Consider the following 21,095-nt stretch of genomic DNA (forward strand, 5'->3'; position numbering starts at 1 on the left):
TTTCTTTCTTTGAAGTGTCTTTGTCTGGTTTAGGAATCAGGGTGATGTTGGCCTCATAGAATGAATTTGGAAGTTCTCCCTCTTTTTCTATTTCCTGAAATAGCTTGAAAAGTATTGGTGTTAATTCCTCTTTAAAGGTTTTGAAAAACTCTGCTGTATACCCATCCGGTCCTGGGCTTTTCTTAGTTGGTAGTCTTTTGATGGTATCTTCTATTTCCTCAATTGATATTGGTCTGTTTAGGTTGTCAATATCCTCCAGACTCAATCTGGGCAAATCATATGACTTAAGAAATTTATCGATGCCTTCACTATCTTCTATTTTATTGGAGTATAAGGATTCAAAATAATTTCTGATAATCTTCTGTATTTCTGAAGTGTCTGTTGTGATATTGCCTTTTTCATCCCGTATGCTGGTAATTTGAGTTCTCTCTCTTCTTCTCTTTGTTAGCGTGGCTAAGGGTCTGTCGATTTTATTTATTTTTTCAAAGAACCAACTTTTAGTTTTGTCAATTTTTTCAATTGTTTCTTTCGTTTCGATTTCATTAATTTCAGCTCTGATTTTAATTATTTCTTGTCTTCTACTTCTTTTGCTGTTGTTTTGCTCTTCTTTTTCTAGGATTTTGAGTTGAAGTATTAGATCATTTATTTGTTGGTTTTTTCTTTTTTTAAGGAATGAACTCCAAGCAATAAATTTTCCTCTTAGAACTGCTTTCAATGTGTCCCATAGATTCCGATATGTTGAGTCTGTGTTTTCATTTATCTCTAAGAATTTTTTAATTTCCTCCTTGATGTCTTCTATAACCCATTGATCATTCAGTAACCTATTGTTCATTCTCCAAGTGATGCATGATTTTTCCTTACTTCTTTTATCGTTGATTTTCAATTTCATTCCATTATGATCAGATAATATGCATGGTATTATCTCTACTCCTTTATATTGTCTAATAGTTGCCCTGTGACATAATATATGATCTATTTTTGAGAAGGATCCATGTGCTGCTGAGAAAAAAGTGTAACTGCTTGGTGTTGGGTGGTATATTCTATATATGTCAATTAAGTCTAGGTTATTAATTGTGTTATTGAGCTCTATAGTTTCCTTATTCAACTTTTGTTTGGAAGATCTGTCCAGTGGTGAGAGAGGTGTGTTGAAGTCTCCCATGATTATTGTATGGTGGTCTATTAGACTCTTGAACTTGAGAAGAGTTTGTTTGATGAACATAGCTGCACCATTGTTTGGGGCATATATATTTATGATTGTTATGTCTTGTTGGTGTATGGTTCCCTGAGAAGTATGTAGTGTCCCTCTTCATCCCTTTTGATTAACTTTGGCTTGAAATCTATTTTATTTGAAATGAGTATGGACACTCCTGCTTGTTTCCGAAGTCCATATGAGTGATATGATTTTTCCCAACCTTTCACCTTCAGTCTATGTATGTCTTTTCCTATCAAATGCGTCTCCTGAAGGCAGCATATTGTTGGGTCTTGTTTAGTGATCCATTCTGCTAGCCTGTGTCTCTTAATTGGTGAGTTTAAGCCATTAACATTTAGAGTTATTATTGAGATATGGGTTGTTCTTCCAGCCATATTTGTTTATTTATGTTACTAAACATGGTTTGTTTTCCTCTTTGATTATTCCCCCCCCACCTTTACTGTACTACCTCCCGCTGTTGGTTTTCATTGATATTTTCCATTTCCTCTTCCTGTAATATTTTGCCGAGGATGTTTTGAAGAGATGGTTTTCTAGCTGCAAATTCTTTTAACTTTTGTTTATCATGGAAGGTTTTAATTTCATCTTCCATCCTGAAGCTTAATTTCGCGGGATACACAATTCTTGGTTGGAACCCCTTTTCTTTCAGTGTTTGAAATATGTTATTCCAGGATCTTCTAGCTTTCAGAGTCTGTGTTGAAAGATCAGCTGTTATCCTGATTGGTTTACCCCTAAATGTAATCTGCTTCCTTTCTCTTGTAGCTTTTAAAATTCTCTCCTTATTCTGTATGTTGGGCATCTTCATTATAATGTGTCTAGGTGTGGATCTCTTATGATTTTGCACATTCGGCATCCTGTAGGCTTCTAGGATTTGGGATTCTGTCTCATTCTTCAAGTCTGGGAAGTTTTCTCGTATTATTTCGTTGAATAGATTGCTCATTCCTTTGGTTTGGACCTCAATACCTTCCTGTATCCCCATTACCCTTAAGTTGGGTCTCTTTATGTTATCCCATATTTCTTGAATGTTCTGCTCATGGTTTCTTAACAGCTTTGCTGAGCTGTCTATGTTCTTCTCCAGTTGAAATACTTTGTCTTCATTGTCTGATGTTCTATCTTCTAAGTGTTCTACTCTGCTGGTAGTATTCTCAATTGAGTTTTTAAGTTGGTTTATTGTTTCCTGCATTTCCAGGATTTCTGTTTGTTTGTTTTTTATAACCTCTATCTCCCTGTATAATTGATCTTTTGCTTCTTGGATTTGTTTATGTAATTTATTGTCGAAGTGGTCGAAGTGGTCTTTCATTGTCTGATTTTGCTGTCTAATGTCTTCCTTTATTTATTTATCTTTATAAATATTTATCTTATCTTTATTTATTTATTTTTATGTGGTGCTAAGGATCAATCCCAGTGCCTCCTCACAGGTGCAAGACAAGTGCTCTACCATAGGGCCCCAGCCCTAGCTCCTTATTACTGCATTTTTAATGGCATCTTTTCCTGTTTAGTGTTTTTACTTGCACTTGAATTTCTATTTTTATTCCTCTGCTTTTTTCATTAGCTCTGCCCATTCATATTTTAACTTTCTGTTTGCTCTTCTATTTCTTCCCTAAGTTCATATAGCTTTACCTTGTGCCCCGATCCTAATGAAGGCACTTGCTCTATTAAATATATTTTTTTAATTAATGGGGAATAACTTGGTCATGCTTTGAAGTATTAATGGAAAAATTTTTAATATATCCTATATTTTTCCTAATTTTTAAAAATAGCAAAGTTGGATGTATCTTAAATGCAGCATTTATTTTGGGAGAGATGTGAGTTTTTTCATCATCAACTGTTTATAAGAGGCTCATGTTTTAAGAGAAGCAAGGATCAGGTTCCTGGTCAGCTGGAAGTTTCTATAGGCCCCAATTTGTATGTGTTTGTTCTCTTTTCAGGCTATCCTTTTATACTTCTACCTTACTATGGAGGTGATGAATTTTCTGTTCGTTAAAAATTGTCTCTGTAACCTAACCAATAATTAATAATTGATTTTTCTGTGACTTCTTATTCTGCCTTGCTCCTTATACTTCTTAGAACCATACTGGAGCCAAGTTTTCCCATGTTGCTTTCTGATGTATTACATTTCCACTTTTGAGAACTCTAGATTAAGTTTGGCATCTTATTTATATTCCTCATTTTTTAGAAATTTACTTGATTTTTCTTCTAATGGTTTGTTTTAGTCAATGTTTTGTTGCTGTGACTAAAATACCTGACAAAAACAACGTAGAGTAGGGAAAGTTTATTTGAGACTTATAGTCTCAAATGTCTCAGTCTGTAAACAGCCTACTCCATTGCTCTGGGCTCAAGGTGAGGCCCACATCATGGCAGAAGGGACCAGGAGAGGAAAGTTGCTCATCTCATGGAAACCATGAAGCAGAGAGAGTGAGTGTGTGTGTGTGTGTGTGTGTGTGAGAGAGAGAGAGAGAGAGAGAGAGAGAGAGAGAAGGTGGGGGAGAGTACCCTCTACCCCTGGGAGGGCAGATGCATCCATCCAGGCTGTGTTCCTAGTGACCCGCCTCCTATAGCCATGCCCCACCTGCCTATAATAACAACCTAGTGAGTCCATGAAAACTAGGATTATAGCTCTCATGATCTATTCGTCTCACCTTTGAATATTCCTACATCAACAGGAGATTTGGGGGAACACCTCATATCCAAAGCCTAATTTATTTATTTTTAAGACATTTATAATTTGTTTCTTATCATGAACATCCATGGTATACTTTCTTGATCTCCCCCTTCCCTACCAGTGTTTGTCCTGTTTTCACTATTTTTGACTGCCCTTTAACTCGTTTTTGCAGTTAAAATTCTATAATATGATACTTTTCTTCTTTTTCTTTGGTTTTGGGTCATTTCTAAGATGAGAAAGGAGGATGCCAACATACATCACAGTCTTTAAACTAGACTTCTTTCATTTTGGTTCCATTTGTATCTTACAAAAATGATTTTGCTATTGTAAATCATGAGTGGAACATTTCTCTAAATTGTTGCTAATGAGTTTTCTTTTGTTTTTATGTGCTTTTGGTTATTGTTTCCATGTGCTAGGGAGTGACATTGAATAGCTATTTCAGATAGGTAAAGATGTTTGCCAAACATCTTCTCTCTATTTATTTATGTATGTTTTGAATAGGCAACATACAATTTATCTAAATGTCATAGAATTTTTAAACATGTTAGAAAGTAATCAGTAGATTAATGAACCTTCCATGTACCTGTCACTTATCTGAAGAAACAGTATTTTGCTATTTTTTATCTCCCCCCATACACTACATACACATTATTATACTTTTGGACCTTAAGACAAATTTTAGAGAGTCCATTTTACCTATAAACAATTCAGTATATAAGTCTGACAGATAAAGACCTATTTGAAATAACAAAAATGAACAAAAACCCAAACCATTTCCACTGTACCATTACTATATTTAATAAAATTAACAAAATTTCTCTAGTCTTATCTAGTAGCTATTACATATTTTTCTGTGTGACTAAAAAACACTTTTACAGTTTGAATCAATATCAAATACTCTTCACATTTGCTTAGCTGTTCTTTTAAAATTTGTAACAATTTCCTCTTCACCTCTTTTTTTAATGCCATTTTCCCACTAAAGATATTATATATGTAATAATGTGTAGTGTTCTCCAAATTCTGGATTTGGTTAACTATTTTCACCTTGTGGTATCTTTTAATATATTTCTCTAATTCCTGTATTTCCTATCACTGATAATGAGATAGCTATAACTGATTAGATTTAGGTTCAGTGTTCTGGGCAAGAATCAGTGTGTATCTTGCAGCACTGTAGGAGACCTTTGAGTCCTGCATTTCTTCATGGTGTTATAATAGATCAGTGGGTTAGCTGTTCCCACCCTGACAGTGAGATACCGAGGTATTGACATTTTACCCAAAGGTCATTTCCTAGATTGATGGCAGAATTATTATTCTGTCATTCTTTTTGTAATTAATTAATTGTTGATAGAAAAGTGTGGCACTTTGGCATTTTCAAATTTGCTGATGTTCCCTGATGAATTTTTAGAATAAGTAGCAGTTGAGAGGATGCATTAGTATTCTTGTGTGTGTGTTAGTCAGTGTTTTTGCCACTGTGACTAAAAGATCTAAACAGGACGACTATAGAGGAGGAAAGGTTTATTTAGGGGCTCCTAGTTTCAGAGGTCTCAATCCATAGATAGTGGACTCCATTCCTCAGGGCTTAAGGTGAGGCAGGACATCATGGCAGAAGAGTGTGGCAGAGGAAAGCAGCTCACATGATGATCAGAAAACAGAGAGAGAGGTCCCCACTTTCCAGATACAAATATTTGCCCCAAAGTCATGTCCCCGATTCCCATCTCCTCTAACCATACTCTACCACTTCAGTTAGCACTCAGTTAATTCCTATCCTAATGTACTGATTGGGTTAAGATGCTTATAACCCAATTATTTCTCCTCTGAACCTTCTTGCATTGTCTCACATGTGTGCTTTTGGGGGACACCACACATTCAAACTAACAATGTGGATTTAGAAGGAAAAAAATCTAGATTAGAAATTGTCCATTGGTCTTTGAAAAAAAAGAATTTCAGTAAGAACAACTTGAAGATCATTCAAAATAATTAAAAATATATCTTCATAACTTGTCTTATAAGATCTGTATTTCTGTGTGTAGGTATTACTTTAGTTCCTCAAGAATGCATCTATATTTTGAGGACATATTTTCCAAAATATACTTTTATTTCTCCCCTTTACATAGGTTATTAAATGTGGTATGCTGTGATCTGGACATTCTTCTCCTGTTAGAGGCTCAATATCAAGTATCCAGAATGTTACTACATGCTCAAGAAGAAAATATCTTAGAGATTTCCGAGAACCACAGGTTAAAGTAAAGGGTGAAGGAGGGAGGTGGGCATTAGAACTTGATATAATAACATTTTTTGTTATAGTTTAGTTGTTAAGAAAGTAACTTTCTATAGTTTGTTTTCTTAATTTCTGAATTCAGTAGGTTTAAGTAATAGTAAGAAGCAATTAAAGCATAAATCACACAGAATGATGATGTACATTTTTGGAGAAGTCTTAACAGAGTACTACTTTCAAAGTCTGAATTTTTTTTTTTTTTTAGGTTAAGCCTAACTTTATTAATGGTTCCATGAAATTGTATCACTTCATAATTCATGTCTAAGATGACCCATTGAATGAAGTGTTTGATTTTGTGTCCCTTATAGAGGCATTTTTTCTTTATCCTTTAGTTATTTTAGCTCATAGTCATAAATTCTGATTTTTTGCAAAATAAATAATATTTCCTGTTAACATGTCACATACTTGCCATTACCTCAATTTGACTGACATTTATTAATAATATATTCAATAACTGACATTATTTTCATGTGTGTACCTTAAAATAAAAGAATATTTCGTCTCCATCCTAGACAGGTCTTGGAATGTTATAGCATATATTACTTGATACTCTAGGTTTGATGTGAAAGAAAAGGATTAACCGTGGCAGAATATGTAGGCTGCTCATAAGCAATACTTAAATTTTAAATTGAATGCCCTGTGTCTAACATATAAGAGATCTTGGGTGAAAATATGGTAAAGTCACTGTAAAAATAATGTATTAATTCCATTTCTTCGGGTACAATAACATAAATCAAGGAAATATTCTGTTATTAATCTCACTAATCTCATTATATCAATTTTTCCCTCTCTAGTAAAGCCATAAGATACAAAATTAATTTAGTTATTTGTATTTTAGGTGATACGTTGGCAAATAATCTATTTTCCAAGCATTTCTACTTTTTTCTTTACAATCCAGTGATGTGATTTAAAAATCAAATCATACCCTATCAAGGAGGTAACAGAATTGATTTATTTTTTTCAGAGACTTTATAATTGATGGCTTATCAGTAGAAAGAAACCATATTCTTGTAAGAATAAATCTTGTTGGTGGGTCATCGGAACGGATTTTGCCTCCAAGGATACTGGAGAAGGTGATGTGATAGAAGAGGGGGGAATATTTATGTGACATGTTTTGAAGCAAGATAGTGAACTCAGGTGACACTAAACAACATCTCCCAAATGTCTGCCACAGAGTTGAACTTTTGTTAGTTGACAGACTTCAGGATGCAAGTAAACACTTTCAAACTGAATTAGTTCTTTTGTTGTCAAAGGATCATTGAGTGCTAGCTTCTGCAGCAGAGTAGGTTATTGTTTTATTAAAAAGTTGTGATTCTCCCTGTGTGCTTTTGAATATTTTATTTTCTGTATTTATCTTTCATGACATAACTTTTTTATTAGATGATTATATTTTTATATTTCCTTACAAAATGGAGTCTCTCTCCTTCCATCAATATATGTAGCCTGGGTTTCTCCTGGAGGTTTTATTTTGTTGTTAAGAGCATTCTTGTTTTGACTGTGACTCTGGGAAAGATTAGATAGAAATGATTGACAACAAAAGGAAAACAGTTTAGTGAGAAAAAAGAAAATACAGGTTTTCTTTTAAGGATACAGTTTTTATTTCATGAAAAAATATAGTAAAAGTCATCATTATCAGTCCGAGCCACAAGAACAAGTTACCATGTCTGCTTCAGTGGTTATTTAATATTTATGTATATTTAATTTTAATTATTACTTTTTAGAATAGTGAATTATCTTTTGACTAGTTGGGCAACAACTCTGGAATTTTAGTGAAAAAGCCAATTTAATAGAATAACATTTCAGAAAGCTATAAAATTCAATATTACTTTAAACTATTTCCTAAAGTCATTTGTCTTGCTGTTTTTTAGGGAGATGATCCATATCCTTGGCCAATGTTTTCATCATACCCTTTGCCACCCTGCTATCTGCCAGAAGTTACAAGAAATGCTGATATAAAACAAGGTAAAATATTTACTGTTAAATGATATATTATTTTTAATCCTTTTATTACAATTTGAAGAATGACTGTGTTAAGGTGGAATAATATTGATTTTCCTTCAGCATGTATACAGGGATATATTTATGTCTGTTGCTTTGTAATTTTAAAATTTTTCCTTTTTTTCCTCTCTCTTTTTTTTTTTTTTTTTGTAGTGATGTGAACTTGTGACCTTACACATGCTAGGAAAGTGCTCTACAACTCAAGTTTCTTACTAAATTTTTATGAGGCAAAATAATTCTTATTTCTTGTGGCTGGGGTGTGACAAATTAGTCCAGTGGCAATTTTTTTTTTTTTGCTTTAAAAAGAAATTAGTGATTTTTGATTTTTTGAATTCTAGATGTATAGAATGTTTATTTATTTATTCAGCAGAGTAGTGGTGTTTTTGTAAGTGCTTTGTGCTCCATACAAACCTATGTACTTAAGACTCAAAATTTAATGAGAAATAAGGTAACGGTCAACTTTCTTTCCCATTTCAGAAATGGCAACTTTGTTTTCTATTCTTTAGGCAATAAACTTGAAGGTTGTTTTTGAACCTTTCTCTTCATTCCCTACAAGTAATCTGTCAGCAAATTCTCTTGACTCTGTGTATCTGAAATAAAACCACCTCTGCTTCCCCACTATCACTGTCATTTCTCACCTGTAATCCTACCACGATTATTGTGTTGTCAGTATAGCAGTCAGAGTGAGGCTGTTGGACAACAGATTGGATCATATGACTCTTCTAAAACCCTGTATCGTCTTCCTTATAAGGACCACAATATTTGTGACATCCTTCCTGGCACATGCATTGTCTTAGGGAATGCCATGCAATTTCAAGCCTTGTTCTTCATTTCCCCATCATACTGAGTATGAGCTCTTACTGTCTTTCTGTTCATAAAGCGCAAGTGTTTAAATAAGACATTATTCCCAATTTAAGAGTAGTGCCTATATATCCTCCTAAGAAGAGTGGTGGTCCTGACCTTGATGTGGTCAAATTAGAATGAATACCTCATTTTGATATTGCAGATATTTATGTCACTGGTCATAGATTCTTAGTAGAATGGGCAGAAATTGAGAGAGAAAATTTAAATCATGTCTAGATTTCCTTTGGACCTGACAGTACAGTAATGTGTCTTTGTGAACTTAATGAGAAAAATAAAGCCAAATATGTTTTCTAGTAGTATATGACTAAATTTAAACAGTGTATTTAAATAGTTAAATAAACTAAGTACTAATTGTTTTTACATTCAAAAATACAGTGCTTAAGCTAATAATACTTTAAGGCATGGATGTTATTTTAACAGCAAAAGTCACATACTTCCCTTTCTGCTTTTTGATTCAAAAGTAATGATTCACTCATTCTCACAGGTGTTATTTTAGTCATCATTTGCACTGCAAAATTTTGGAATATTATTTCATTGTTGTGGAAAAAATCACTTCAGTTGTGTGCATATGGTGATATCTCCTCATTTGTCTCCCAGCTTCTAGATTTATCCTGCTTGCTACAGTTAGCATCTCCTCATCTGTTAAATTGTCTCTTGTTAGATCTTTAGCATCAATGTTAGCTGTTTGATGATTCATCTTTATCTATAAATAAGAATCTGGAGACATCATTTGGTTCAGTTCTTTTTCTTTGTGAAAAATTTTAGTGTCACATATGAAAATGTAAGTGACCCTTTAAGAGCTATTGATTAATATTTTCTCTCTCTTTCTCTCTCTCTCTCTCTGTATACATACACATTCATAAGTATGTACACATATTCATTCATATATGGGCACATATATAGAGCATCACACATGAAAAATTCAAATCCATTTGGTATCAGTAATTTCTACTTGGAATATAATTTGTTATCTGAAAGTTTAGATAAGTAGGGTAAGTGTAGTAACTTATATTGCTGCCTTTGTAGGTTAAAAAAACAACACAAAATACTGAGGAGAATGAGGGAAAAAGGAGTGTTGTACAGTGGTCAAAAGCAAGTGCTGGTTAGCATGTTAGGAGTTGTTAAAGTGACCTTCAGGAAATTCACTTATGATGTCTTCCCTGTTTGGAACTGGGTAGTCATAAGATGGTGATCTGTTCTGTTTGTTTTTGTTTTTCCAAACTAGACTTTAGGTATCCCGGGAGTAATTGCTAGAACCCCTAGCCAGTCCACTCTATCACATCCAATTTTGGTGTCCCCAAGATGAGGATTTTTTTCTCATAGGAGGAGGGGAAATGGCACAACTTCCATACTTAGAATTAAAAATGACCTGAGGAATTGAATAACATACTACAGTTATTATTGAAAGCAAGTTATTATTGAAAGCAATAGACATATATCAAAAAGATGAGAAATTTGATTTTTTACTTCCCTATCATCCCATATTTATTTTATCACTTTAAAGATTACTTTTATTGTGTTTCTTCAGGCTGACATAAATTAATCTAAATTACACATATGTTGTATATAATCTTCCTTTCTACTGTGGAATGAAACCATTTTGATGTGAATTTACTCAGTTGGGGCTGGTATCTTCAAATAGAAGAGTAAGTTTTTGTGCTTTATTTGTTCATTATTCTTTTGATATGTTTGTAGTATCACTGACAAGGCCAATAGAACAGTCTAAGCATAGCATTGACTCACAGAGCTGCTGACAGCCAGGCTAGTTGCACTGATTGCCTTTCTCTGATCTTATAAATGTCAATAGGTTATTTGCTGAAAGCCATAAGTACATCAGTAACTTCTGTTACTGAATGTCCCTAGGAACTCCTGAATAGTCACTCTTTGTCAGTATATTCCTTCAGATGACCTCCTTGAAAGGTGACCTCCTCAGGACTTTCTGAAAAGAGGACAAAATGATAATTAATGCGAGCCATTTGTATGAACTGATATGTTTGTTCTTCATCTCATATCCTTTCCATGGTAATTGTTCTACATGTTCTAAGTCGATCCTACAGGTCTCTTTCCTTTTTCACAACAGCATGCAGTTCACTGGTTTTTAGTATACTCACAGATATCACCAACCATCACCACCACAGAAAAGTTTAGGACAGTTTACCATCTCCAAAAAAAAAAAAAAAAGAATACCCCCTCTTCCATTCATTTAGTCCTAAGCTATAAAACCACTAATCAACTGTCAGTCTCTGGAGAGTTCTCAAGTCTAGCCTCTCATTTGAATAAAGTCTTATAGTATATGGTATTTTGTGACTGCCTTCTTGTACTTTCAATAATGTTTTTAGGGTTGATGCATGTTGTAGCATCTATCACTACCTTGTTCCTCATGTTTGAAAAATTTTTTATTGTATGGATGTGCCACAGTCTGTTTAAGCATTTGTCTGCTAGTTAGACATTTGGATTGTTTTTACCTTTTGTCTGACACTAACAATTCTGCTATAAATATTCCTGTACAAAATTGTGTGTGAACATGTTTTTATTTCTCTTCAGTATATACCCAAGGGTGAAATGCTGGATTACCTAGTAACTCTATGTTTTAAGCAGTTGAGGAACTGCCACAAGCTGTTTGCTAAAACAGCCTCACCAGTTCACATTTCCACCCACAATACAAGTTTCTGAGGTCTTTGTATCATTGCTAACAGTTGTTGAGATCTCACTTTTTTATCCAGCCATCCTAGTAGATATAAAGTGGTAGCTCATTGCAATTTTGACTTCAAGTCTCTTTATTATTAAAGATGTGAATATTTTTTCATGTGTTTATTGGCCATATGACATAAGTCAAACTGGGAGAAATGACTATTTTTATCCTTTATTTGTTTTTAAATATTCATTTTATTACTGAATACTTTACATATTGTGAGAGGATTTTATATATTGTAGGTACAAGGGCATTACCGGATAAATGATGTACTAATTTCTTTTATCTCTTAAACTGCATTAAATTTATGGCTATGGGCCTTTGCTCTTCATGTTCTGTTTTCGTAGAGTACTAATTCCTATTCTTCGTATGGATATTGCCTTCTAAACATTTTAAACTTAGCCTACATTTCACTCATTCAGAGAAATTATCTCCTTGTTATCTAAAATATATTTATTCCTTTGCTTATCTCTCTTTCTCTCTCTCTGGACACTTATTTCTCAAATAGCACTATGTCTTACAGTGAGCTTTTGTATTTATTTGTTTATTTATTTTGTAGTCTCTGTTGCTTCCCTTAGAATGTGATTTACAAAGGGCAAAGGAACTCTGTGTCTTACATGGTATTATGGTTTGGATCTTAAATGTCCTTCAGAAGGCTTGGGCCCCAGCTGACAGTGCTATTTTGGATACAGTAGAAACTTTAAGAGCTGGGGTTTAGTAGGAGGAAGTTATGTCCTTGGGGTATGGCCCTGAGGAGAGTATATTTGGAACCCAGACCCTTTCTTTTTCTCTTTCCTGGCTGCTATGATTTAAGCAACTTTGATTAAGCATACACTCTTCAGCATGATGTTTAGCCTCACCAATAGTCCGAAAGCTGTGGGGCCAAGCAACTATGAGCCAAAGTAAATCTTTCTTTCATTTATGTTGTTTTATTTTGTCACAGTGAAAAAAAAAGCTGAGTAACAGGTAGTATAGAATATAATATTATTTATTGAATGGATGAATTATCATTGAATTTCTTTTCCTTTTTACCACATCATCAAATTCTCTCTCTCAGACTTTTGTCACTAAATATTGGAAATTATTTCCAGGACATTCTGAAGAAAATTTAGAAATTCTTACTCTTATCTGCAAAAATCTCTGATCAGCCTCAATTTCTAGAGCACACCTGAAAGCTCCTTGAGTTAGATTTCTGTATATATCACTCATAAAGTAGATGCCTTTATCATAGTTATTTTATCATTTACAAAGTAGTACCTTAAATTTTTATGGCACATAATGTTGTGCATTGGTAGGATTACATTCCTTTTTTTTTCACAATTGAGAAGAATAACCAAAGCATAGCCTTTTGTTCTGTGATTACTTCAAATCTAGCCTTTTATAGCTTTGCTATCCTACTTTACAGCTCCTGCCATCAAATTTTTACTTATCTGATAGGAAATTGATTTTCTGCATGGCAAAACATTCTCTGTAATATACTATATAAAATAGTAAGTTCCGTCCTGATAATCATTCCCTGCAATGGAATATATCAAATAATATTAAAATTCTTATAGTTAAATTATTCAGATGTTCCATATTTTAAAATGACATTATTTCTGTATGAGAAAGCAGATCAATTTATATTTCACAGTATATAATATATAAATAAATCTACCTATAGTGTCTTGCATTTTATTTTTTGCCTAAAATGAATTTTTTTTTACTACCAAAATACACTTTGTTTTACTACCAATTGTATATAAAAAAAAAGTAGTTAAAAATAAAAAAAGATGAGGGAAGCTATCATACAATTGTAGCAAATTCTATTTAAAACCTTTTTTCAATTTATAAATTTTAAGCTCTGAATGAATTACTATATAATGTCTTGAATCATTAGTTTCTATGTATTAATCAAATGTCCAGGGAACCACATTATGTTCATAGGTAAGTACCATGAATCTAAGCTACTATATTAAATCTATATTATTTGTATAATTTCGGCACTTTAGAAAAGTAGCATAAGTTAAAATTAAAAGCAGTGTTTTGTATCAATATGTTATTAATATATTATGTGTTAATATATTAATGTGTTGGGGAATGAAAAAGGCTTTTATAGGCATTATATATGAAGTTTATTTTGAACATTTTACAGTGGCAGAGTACTGTTGATAGAATAGTTAAGTAATTATTACAATGTATTATAGTCAATATGAAAACAAATACTGATAATAGACAAAATTCCCAGATTAGAGATGGAGCCAAAGAGTTAGAGTGTCATATTCTTTATCTTTGGAGTTACAAAGTATACAATGTATGAGTAAACAAATTTTTGTGTTTTATGGCTATGTTCTTAGGATGCACACATATTTTCTTCTAGCTCATGGCCACCTCTTCATCTTAGTTATCACAATATGCTGCTATTATTTTAAATTAAAAGATATTGAAATTTAGCCTTTGCAACTACAAATTCCTATTATTTTGGCACTAGAAAATACCCCTAATTTACAAGACATTTTTCACTAATTTATGTTGATTTTTAAAAATAAAAATTCCTGTCCTTACTGAGTTTAACTCATTTACTGGTGTGGTTTCTCACTGATACTTTGTCCTTTCAGAAATTAGCCTGTGTCCCCGTTGAATTATCTTCATTTCTTTTGAATTTACAATTGGATGACTATCCACTGTATAATTCTGATAGTCTAAACTAAAAATTAGAAGACTACCAAGAGAATATGTCAGGGGGAAACAAAAACCTTCTAAGGAACAAAAGGAGAGAGAAGGAGATGGAATGCAGTTATAACTGAATTATAATAAAATAATGAAAATTACTCATAAAGGAATGACTAAACTGGATTGCCTTCATTACCAGTAGAATAGATTATGTAAAATTGAGGATTACCATTTTTTTTTTTTTGTCATTGAACCCAAAATAGAATCCTCTAGTCATCACTGTAAAAGTGCTCTAAAAATAATAGGGTGCTGTCTGTGTAAAATGTAATACAACATAATGGCAGAAATTGTTTAAAATTGTTTAAAATCAGAAATTGTTCTGATTTTAAAAGTTTTGAGTATTCTATCTTAAACATACAGTGCATCTATAAATGTTTTTGGTGATGACGTTTCCATTTTATCAAATACTTATCTAGGGTTTTCTGTCAAGTCAGATACTTTCTCATTCTTTTTTATTTATTGCTTCTATTCATGGAATTAAGATTTACTTTCTTCAAGTAAAGGTAACTAACTTTTATTTGACACCAATTTGTTATCTAGGAAGACTGGTAGTATGACTGAGAATCTCTCTAAACTATAGTAAATCTTGAGCTGTATCTGTAGAGAAATTTCAGAATTTTCTTTTGAATATTATAATTTTATTTTCAATACTTCTTACTTTAACATTTGAAACAAGCATATCTATATCAACCAGGAAAAATAGATACTAGTTTAGGTATAGTAGGATTAAAAAAATTAATTCTTCATTTTTTTAATGTCACTGATTTCTTCTACAGTAAACACTTAGTTTTGAAAGAAAAGCTAATGTGGTATGATAAATCCAAAATGAAGAATAATTTATATAAAATGGAGTATCATATCTTAAGAATACAGTTGTTGAAACAAAATAAAGATGCATAAATTTAGATTATCTTAAACATAAACATGGGAAGGTATCTAAATATGTTCCCTATTAGTTATTCATGTAGTTGCTTCTTGGACACTACTCTGGATTCTTCTCCTGCTCATGATAAAGGAAAAGTGAAATGATTACTCTGTTAATCCGAATGGAAGAAAAGAACCAGAAACAAATTAAATGTTCTACAAAAAAGTTTCTAAATTGAGTCTCTCTTACTTTATGAAGACTTCCATGAGTTTTGTTTTTTACAGCATCCGTTATGATATTGTGTATAGAGTGGATACTGAGAATTACTGAATGAAATCCTAGAAAGAAGTTAGAAGTTATTAAAAGTTTCTATGTGAATAGTAGATTTTCTTTGTATTTATATTGAGCTTACATTTTTTCTCCTTTTGGAGTTAAAATTCTTTATATATAGAACACAGGGTCTTGTGCATGTAAGGCGATACACACGCACACACAAACACACACACACACAACATATATATGGATATACGTACATACATATATGTGTATATATAGAGAGAGCATTTTTCTATTATTTATAATAAACGTACATAATAAATAACCTTTTTCTGTATTATAATCTTTGACAAACTATAATATACCCAAGTATGAAAATATTATAGTGCTCCCTATTACAGTGTTTCAGAGTTTAGACATGACTTATTATTGTCAGCTGTCATGGTGAATTTGCTAAGCAGGAAACTTGATGCTTCTTTTTTTCAATTTTTTTTTCTAGTAGTTTAAAGTAGATTTTTTACTCTGCAGTTTTTTTATTATTATTTTTTTTATTGGTTGTTCAAAACATTACAAAGCTCTTGATCATATTTCATACATTAGATTCAAGAGGGTTATGAACTCCCATTTTTACCCCAAATACAGATAGCAGAGCAGAGTCACATCGGTTACACATCCACATTTTTACATAATACTCTGCAGTTTTTTGTAGGTGCCTATAAGTCATAGTACTCAGAAGAAGCACAGAGGGAAAGAACATGCTGCTGTTCTGTCTTACTAGATAAACCACACCCTTCATGAGAAATCAAACTGTTAGTTTTTCATGGTGACTTTATCAGAGCTAGAGGTAGAAGTGATATCAAGTCCTAATTTTTATTGTTCTCTATCTATAGAAATAATACTACACAATTAGAATTCTGTAGTAATGGCTTCTATGAAAATGGTGTTGTAGCTGCTATGTTATCAAATGTCACATTTGAGTCACATTTTTTTTCTTCACGTTAGTGTCTTTTTATTGGACATTAGACATTGTTAATTTTGAATTCTAGACTTTTTTCAAAGGGTAGTGAAGTCTTTTGTGTCAGAAAATCAAGTGATTTGTGTGTATTTTGATGTTTCAAGGTTATCATTTTTTATAAGTGAGTGTGTAGCTTAACCCTCCTACTATAGAGTGACTTTCTAATACAGTTATGGAATATCCTGATAGTTTACTAGTCCTGTGAGCTCTGGAGTTAGATATCTCCTAGGCATTTTCTTTATCCTTTAATCTGTTAAAGGGCATCTAAGTTGATTCCATAGCTTGGCTACTTTGAATTGTGCTGCTATAAATATTGATGTGCCTGTATCTATATCATGTGGATTTTAAATATTTTAGATAAATACTGAGGAGTGAGTGGGACAGCTGGGTCATACGGTGGTTCCATCCCTAGTTTTTTAGAGAATCTCTGTATTGCTTTCCAGAATGATTGCACCAATTTGCAGTCCCACTAACAATGTAGAAATGCATCTTTCTCCCCGCATCCTCACCACACTATTTGTATTCTTGGTAATTGCCATTGTGACTAGAATGAGATGAAATCTCAGTGTAGTTTTGATTCACTTTTCTCTGATTCCTAGAGTTGTTTTTTTTTTTTCTTATATTTGTTGACTGATCATATATATGTTTTTTTCATTTGGAGAAGGTAAATGGCAGGGTTGTACCTGGATAAAAGAGAAAAAACAGAAGGAAACAAAGACCCAAAGACCAGACACACACACAGACAGACAGACAGACAGACACACACACACACACACACACACACACCTGCATTTGTTTTTTATTTAATTGTGCTGCTAGTGATTTTTATTATGCTTAAGAAAATATATAAAGATACATTTAACATGAAAACTTTTTTAGCAATAACATAATTTTGATGTAACTATGACATTAAGTTTAAATATTTTTATTAAAAGAAATTTTCTCCTTTGATTTAAATAATATGAACATTTTATTTAATTATTGTTTTTATTTTTGAGCTCTTGGTAAAATGTTTCACATCATTATAATTAATATTTAAAGAAAATATTACTACTGAATGTCAGAATTATATACTGTTTTTCAATGAAACAATTTTTTTGTGTGTATTTATTTGCAAGCATGCATATGTTTGATATATCTGTGTCTTTATGTGTTTGTATCAGAGAGTATTTGTGCAGCTTTGATAAGAAGTGTTTTTGATGGCCTGAATGTCAAGTAGGGAAATAGTTACATAAATTGTCAATTTTATATATGATCACAATGAAGACCACATGACAATACATATCAGCTTTTTAAGACTAAAGAAAATGAAATTTAGATTATAGGAATGATATATGTTACTAATACCATTATATCTGTATGTGTGTGTATATATATATATATATATAGAGAGAGAGAGAGAGAGAGAAAGATATACAGTTTCCCCAGTTACCTGCAGTTTTTCCTTCCATGGTTTTCAGTTATCCACTGCCAGATTCTATCTTGAGAATATTAAACAGAAAATTTCCAGAAATGAATATAAATTTTAAACTTTATGTTATTCTGAGTAGGTGATGAAATCTCCCTCTGTCCCACTCTGTCCTACCTGGTTGTGGATCACCTTTTTTTCTTCCTTATCCACCCTGCATATGCTACTTGTCCTTTAGTTGCTTAGTTACCATTCTGGTTATCAAATCAACTGTTGCAGTGTCATAGTGATTGTATTCAAATAATCTTTATTTTACTTAATTGTAAATTAAGTCTTGTTAAAATACAAGAGCAGTGATACTGGCATTTTGTTACACTGAATTCTTATTGTTCTATTTTATTATTAGTTGTTTTTAATCTCTTACTCTGCCTAATTGATAAATTAAACTTTGTCATAAGTAGGTATATATAGGAAAAAGTATTATATATATAGGTCTTGGTATTGTCCATGGTTTCAGCTGTCCACTAGAGGTTTAGGAACATATCTCCCATGCTCAAGAAGGGACTTTCTATATGTGCACGTGGGCACATATGCTTTAAAAGACAGAAGTTTCATGAAGGCAGTAATGTGTGAATTATTATAACCACATGGGAGGAACTCCACATATATTTTGTATTTGACTGAAATTTATGTAATTGATATAGAAAGCATAAAATTTGTACACTTAAATAGTGAGCCAGAATAGAATATTTTAATATCTTCATCAGTTTGTTTTTTCAAGAAGAGGATCTAAATGATTGACTAGAGATCTTACACATTTACGCTTTCTTTTTACTTTCAGAGACATGAGAATAAAATTGCACTTGAATAAGTGCATGACAAATGAGTATAATGTTCATGGCAGCCCCATGGAATGAAATCTTAAGTTTCACACTGTTAACCTGGATACTAAGTAATGAAACATTTGATATAAGAGAAAGACTATTAAAGACTTATGCTTACAAAGTAACAATCCATTATATGAACTTTTAATAAATCAGTAATCCATTTTATAAGCTTTTAGTAAATGTGGTAAATATCAATTGATAGTAGATAAAATGTAATTTCTTTCAAAGAAATATTTCTTTGAAAGCCACAAACAGAACTTTTCTGTAAATTGCAGCTCTTTACATTATTTAACATTAATATCTATAGATGAATATATCTAGTGTGTTGTATTATAATACTGTTATATCTTTTCTTTTTTATTAGACAATGATCTTGGCAAGCTATTATTACTCTTCAAAATGTCTGATAAACAAACTGAGTGGACAGAAAATTGCCAAAAACAATTTTGTAAAATGATGAAGGCCAAACCTGATGTAATCAGTGGAAGTGGTGAGTGCAGGTTTTTTTTGTTTGTTTTTGTATTAGAGATTGAACCCAAGGGTACTTAACCACCAAGTCACATCCGCAGTCCTTTTTATTTTGACACAGGGTCTCACTAGATTGCCTACCAACTCACTAAGTTGCTGAGGCTGGGGTCCTTTTGCCTCATCCTCCTGAGCTGCTGGGATTATAGGCGTGCACCACCACACCTGAAACTAATTTTCTGAAAACTTAATTTTTAAATTAATTTTATCTGAATAAAGTAGGAAAAAAGCTCTAACAAAAAAGAAAGTTTTAATACCAATATAAACTAGATTTTTTGAAAACTATAATATAAAAGTGATTGTTCACTTGCAACCATGTTTTATATTTGTGTTCTTTGTTATAAAATTAAAAAAAGTCAATAGAAAAATAAATTGTTAATTGTAGGAGAAACTATATTTTCAGAGAATAATGGTATATAAATGTGGGTAAGGAATCAAGCTTCTTTATATTCATTTTTAATTTATATATTACAGCAGAATGTATTACAATTCACATTAGACATATAGAGCATAATTTTTCATCTCTGGTTGTATACAAAGTATTTTCACACCAATTCGGGACTAGTGGTGTAAATAAAGGTCCTGGGTTCAATTCTCAGCAGCGCAAAAGAAAAAAAAATGATTATAATTCATTAGAGAAATTCAAACTTCATGAAGGGGGCAAAGATAAGAGCCTCGGTAAGATCCTGAATAAGCAAGTGTGTGAGAACCACACATGGTAGTTACTTGCAGGATTAATTGATTAGGGAAGAACTGAACTCTGTTTATTTAACTTTCATATGATCTTATGGTATACAGGCAGTGATATTTTAAAAAATGAAATTAAAAAATGAAATCCACAGAGGATTTGAGTGTTTACAAATATAGAGCTGTCCTAGTTTGGGACCAGTTGTTGTGAGGGTGTCTTAGCCATTAAAAAATGCTGTAATAAAATATCTTATTTGAGTTAATTGATAAGTAGTATGAATTTATTTTTCACAGTTCTTAAGTTAGGGAAATCCAAGGTCAGGGCACCATCTGGTTCATTGTCTGGTGTGGGCTTTCTCTCTGCTTTAAGAATGGCATCTTCTTACTGCATTGTTGCAAAATAGAAAAGTGGGCAAGCTAGATTCTTCAACATCTTTCTAAAGGACACTAATCTCATTCAGAAGGACAGAACCCATATGACTTACTCATTTCACAAATACTCTGCCTCTTAATACAGTCACATTGGGTATTAGATGCCTATGTATGGATTTTGGGGGAGATCATAGCAGACGGCAAGGCTGATGGAGAAAGCAATCTATGCCTAAGTATCCTGGCACACTCTACCTTCAGTTTCTCCTCAGCAGAAAACCCTGTGTTCTTTCTGCTATATAAGTATTGTACAGTTTGTTTTTTGATGGTCTTAATATCATATTCCTATACCAGGAAATAAATATGATTAAAGGGAAAAGGATTTCAATTTTAAATCCTTTATAGAAATATCTGATCTGTCATTTAAAATCATATTCACTTTAGACAAAGCAATATTTTTTGGCTTATTTTCTAGATAGTAGTATCCTGAAGTTAATATCTTTTAAGTTAAGAATTGTTTCATGTCATGAATGGTTTTTTTTAAATTGTACATAATGGAATTTTCAGTGATTATACAATGAGTAAATCTGTTATCATTCTAGTAATTATTTAATTCAGCCATTCTTATGATTAGTTTTAGAGAAGTGCTAATT

The 21,095-nt window shown here is 32.3% G+C and overlaps 1 protein-coding gene across 1 annotated transcript in view; it reads left to right on the forward strand.

Annotated features, from left to right (window-relative positions):
* The window catches only part of Tbc1d32 (TBC1 domain family member 32), a 191,398-nt gene that overhangs the window by 123,784 nt on the left and 46,519 nt on the right, over positions 1 to 21,095 (forward strand). The window contains exons 24-27 of the mRNA XM_076859783.2: positions 5,984 to 6,106; positions 7,109 to 7,217; positions 8,013 to 8,106; positions 19,226 to 19,351. Of these exons, the coding sequence (XP_076715898.1) occupies positions 5,984 to 6,106; positions 7,109 to 7,217; positions 8,013 to 8,106; positions 19,226 to 19,351 (452 nt within the window). The remainder of the gene's footprint in view (positions 1 to 5,983; positions 6,107 to 7,108; positions 7,218 to 8,012; positions 8,107 to 19,225; positions 19,352 to 21,095) is intronic.

This window comes from Callospermophilus lateralis, chromosome 6 (genome assembly GCF_048772815.1).
Source record: "Callospermophilus lateralis isolate mCalLat2 chromosome 6, mCalLat2.hap1, whole genome shotgun sequence".
In the NCBI taxonomy this organism is placed as follows: Eukaryota; Metazoa; Chordata; class Mammalia; order Rodentia; family Sciuridae; genus Callospermophilus; species Callospermophilus lateralis.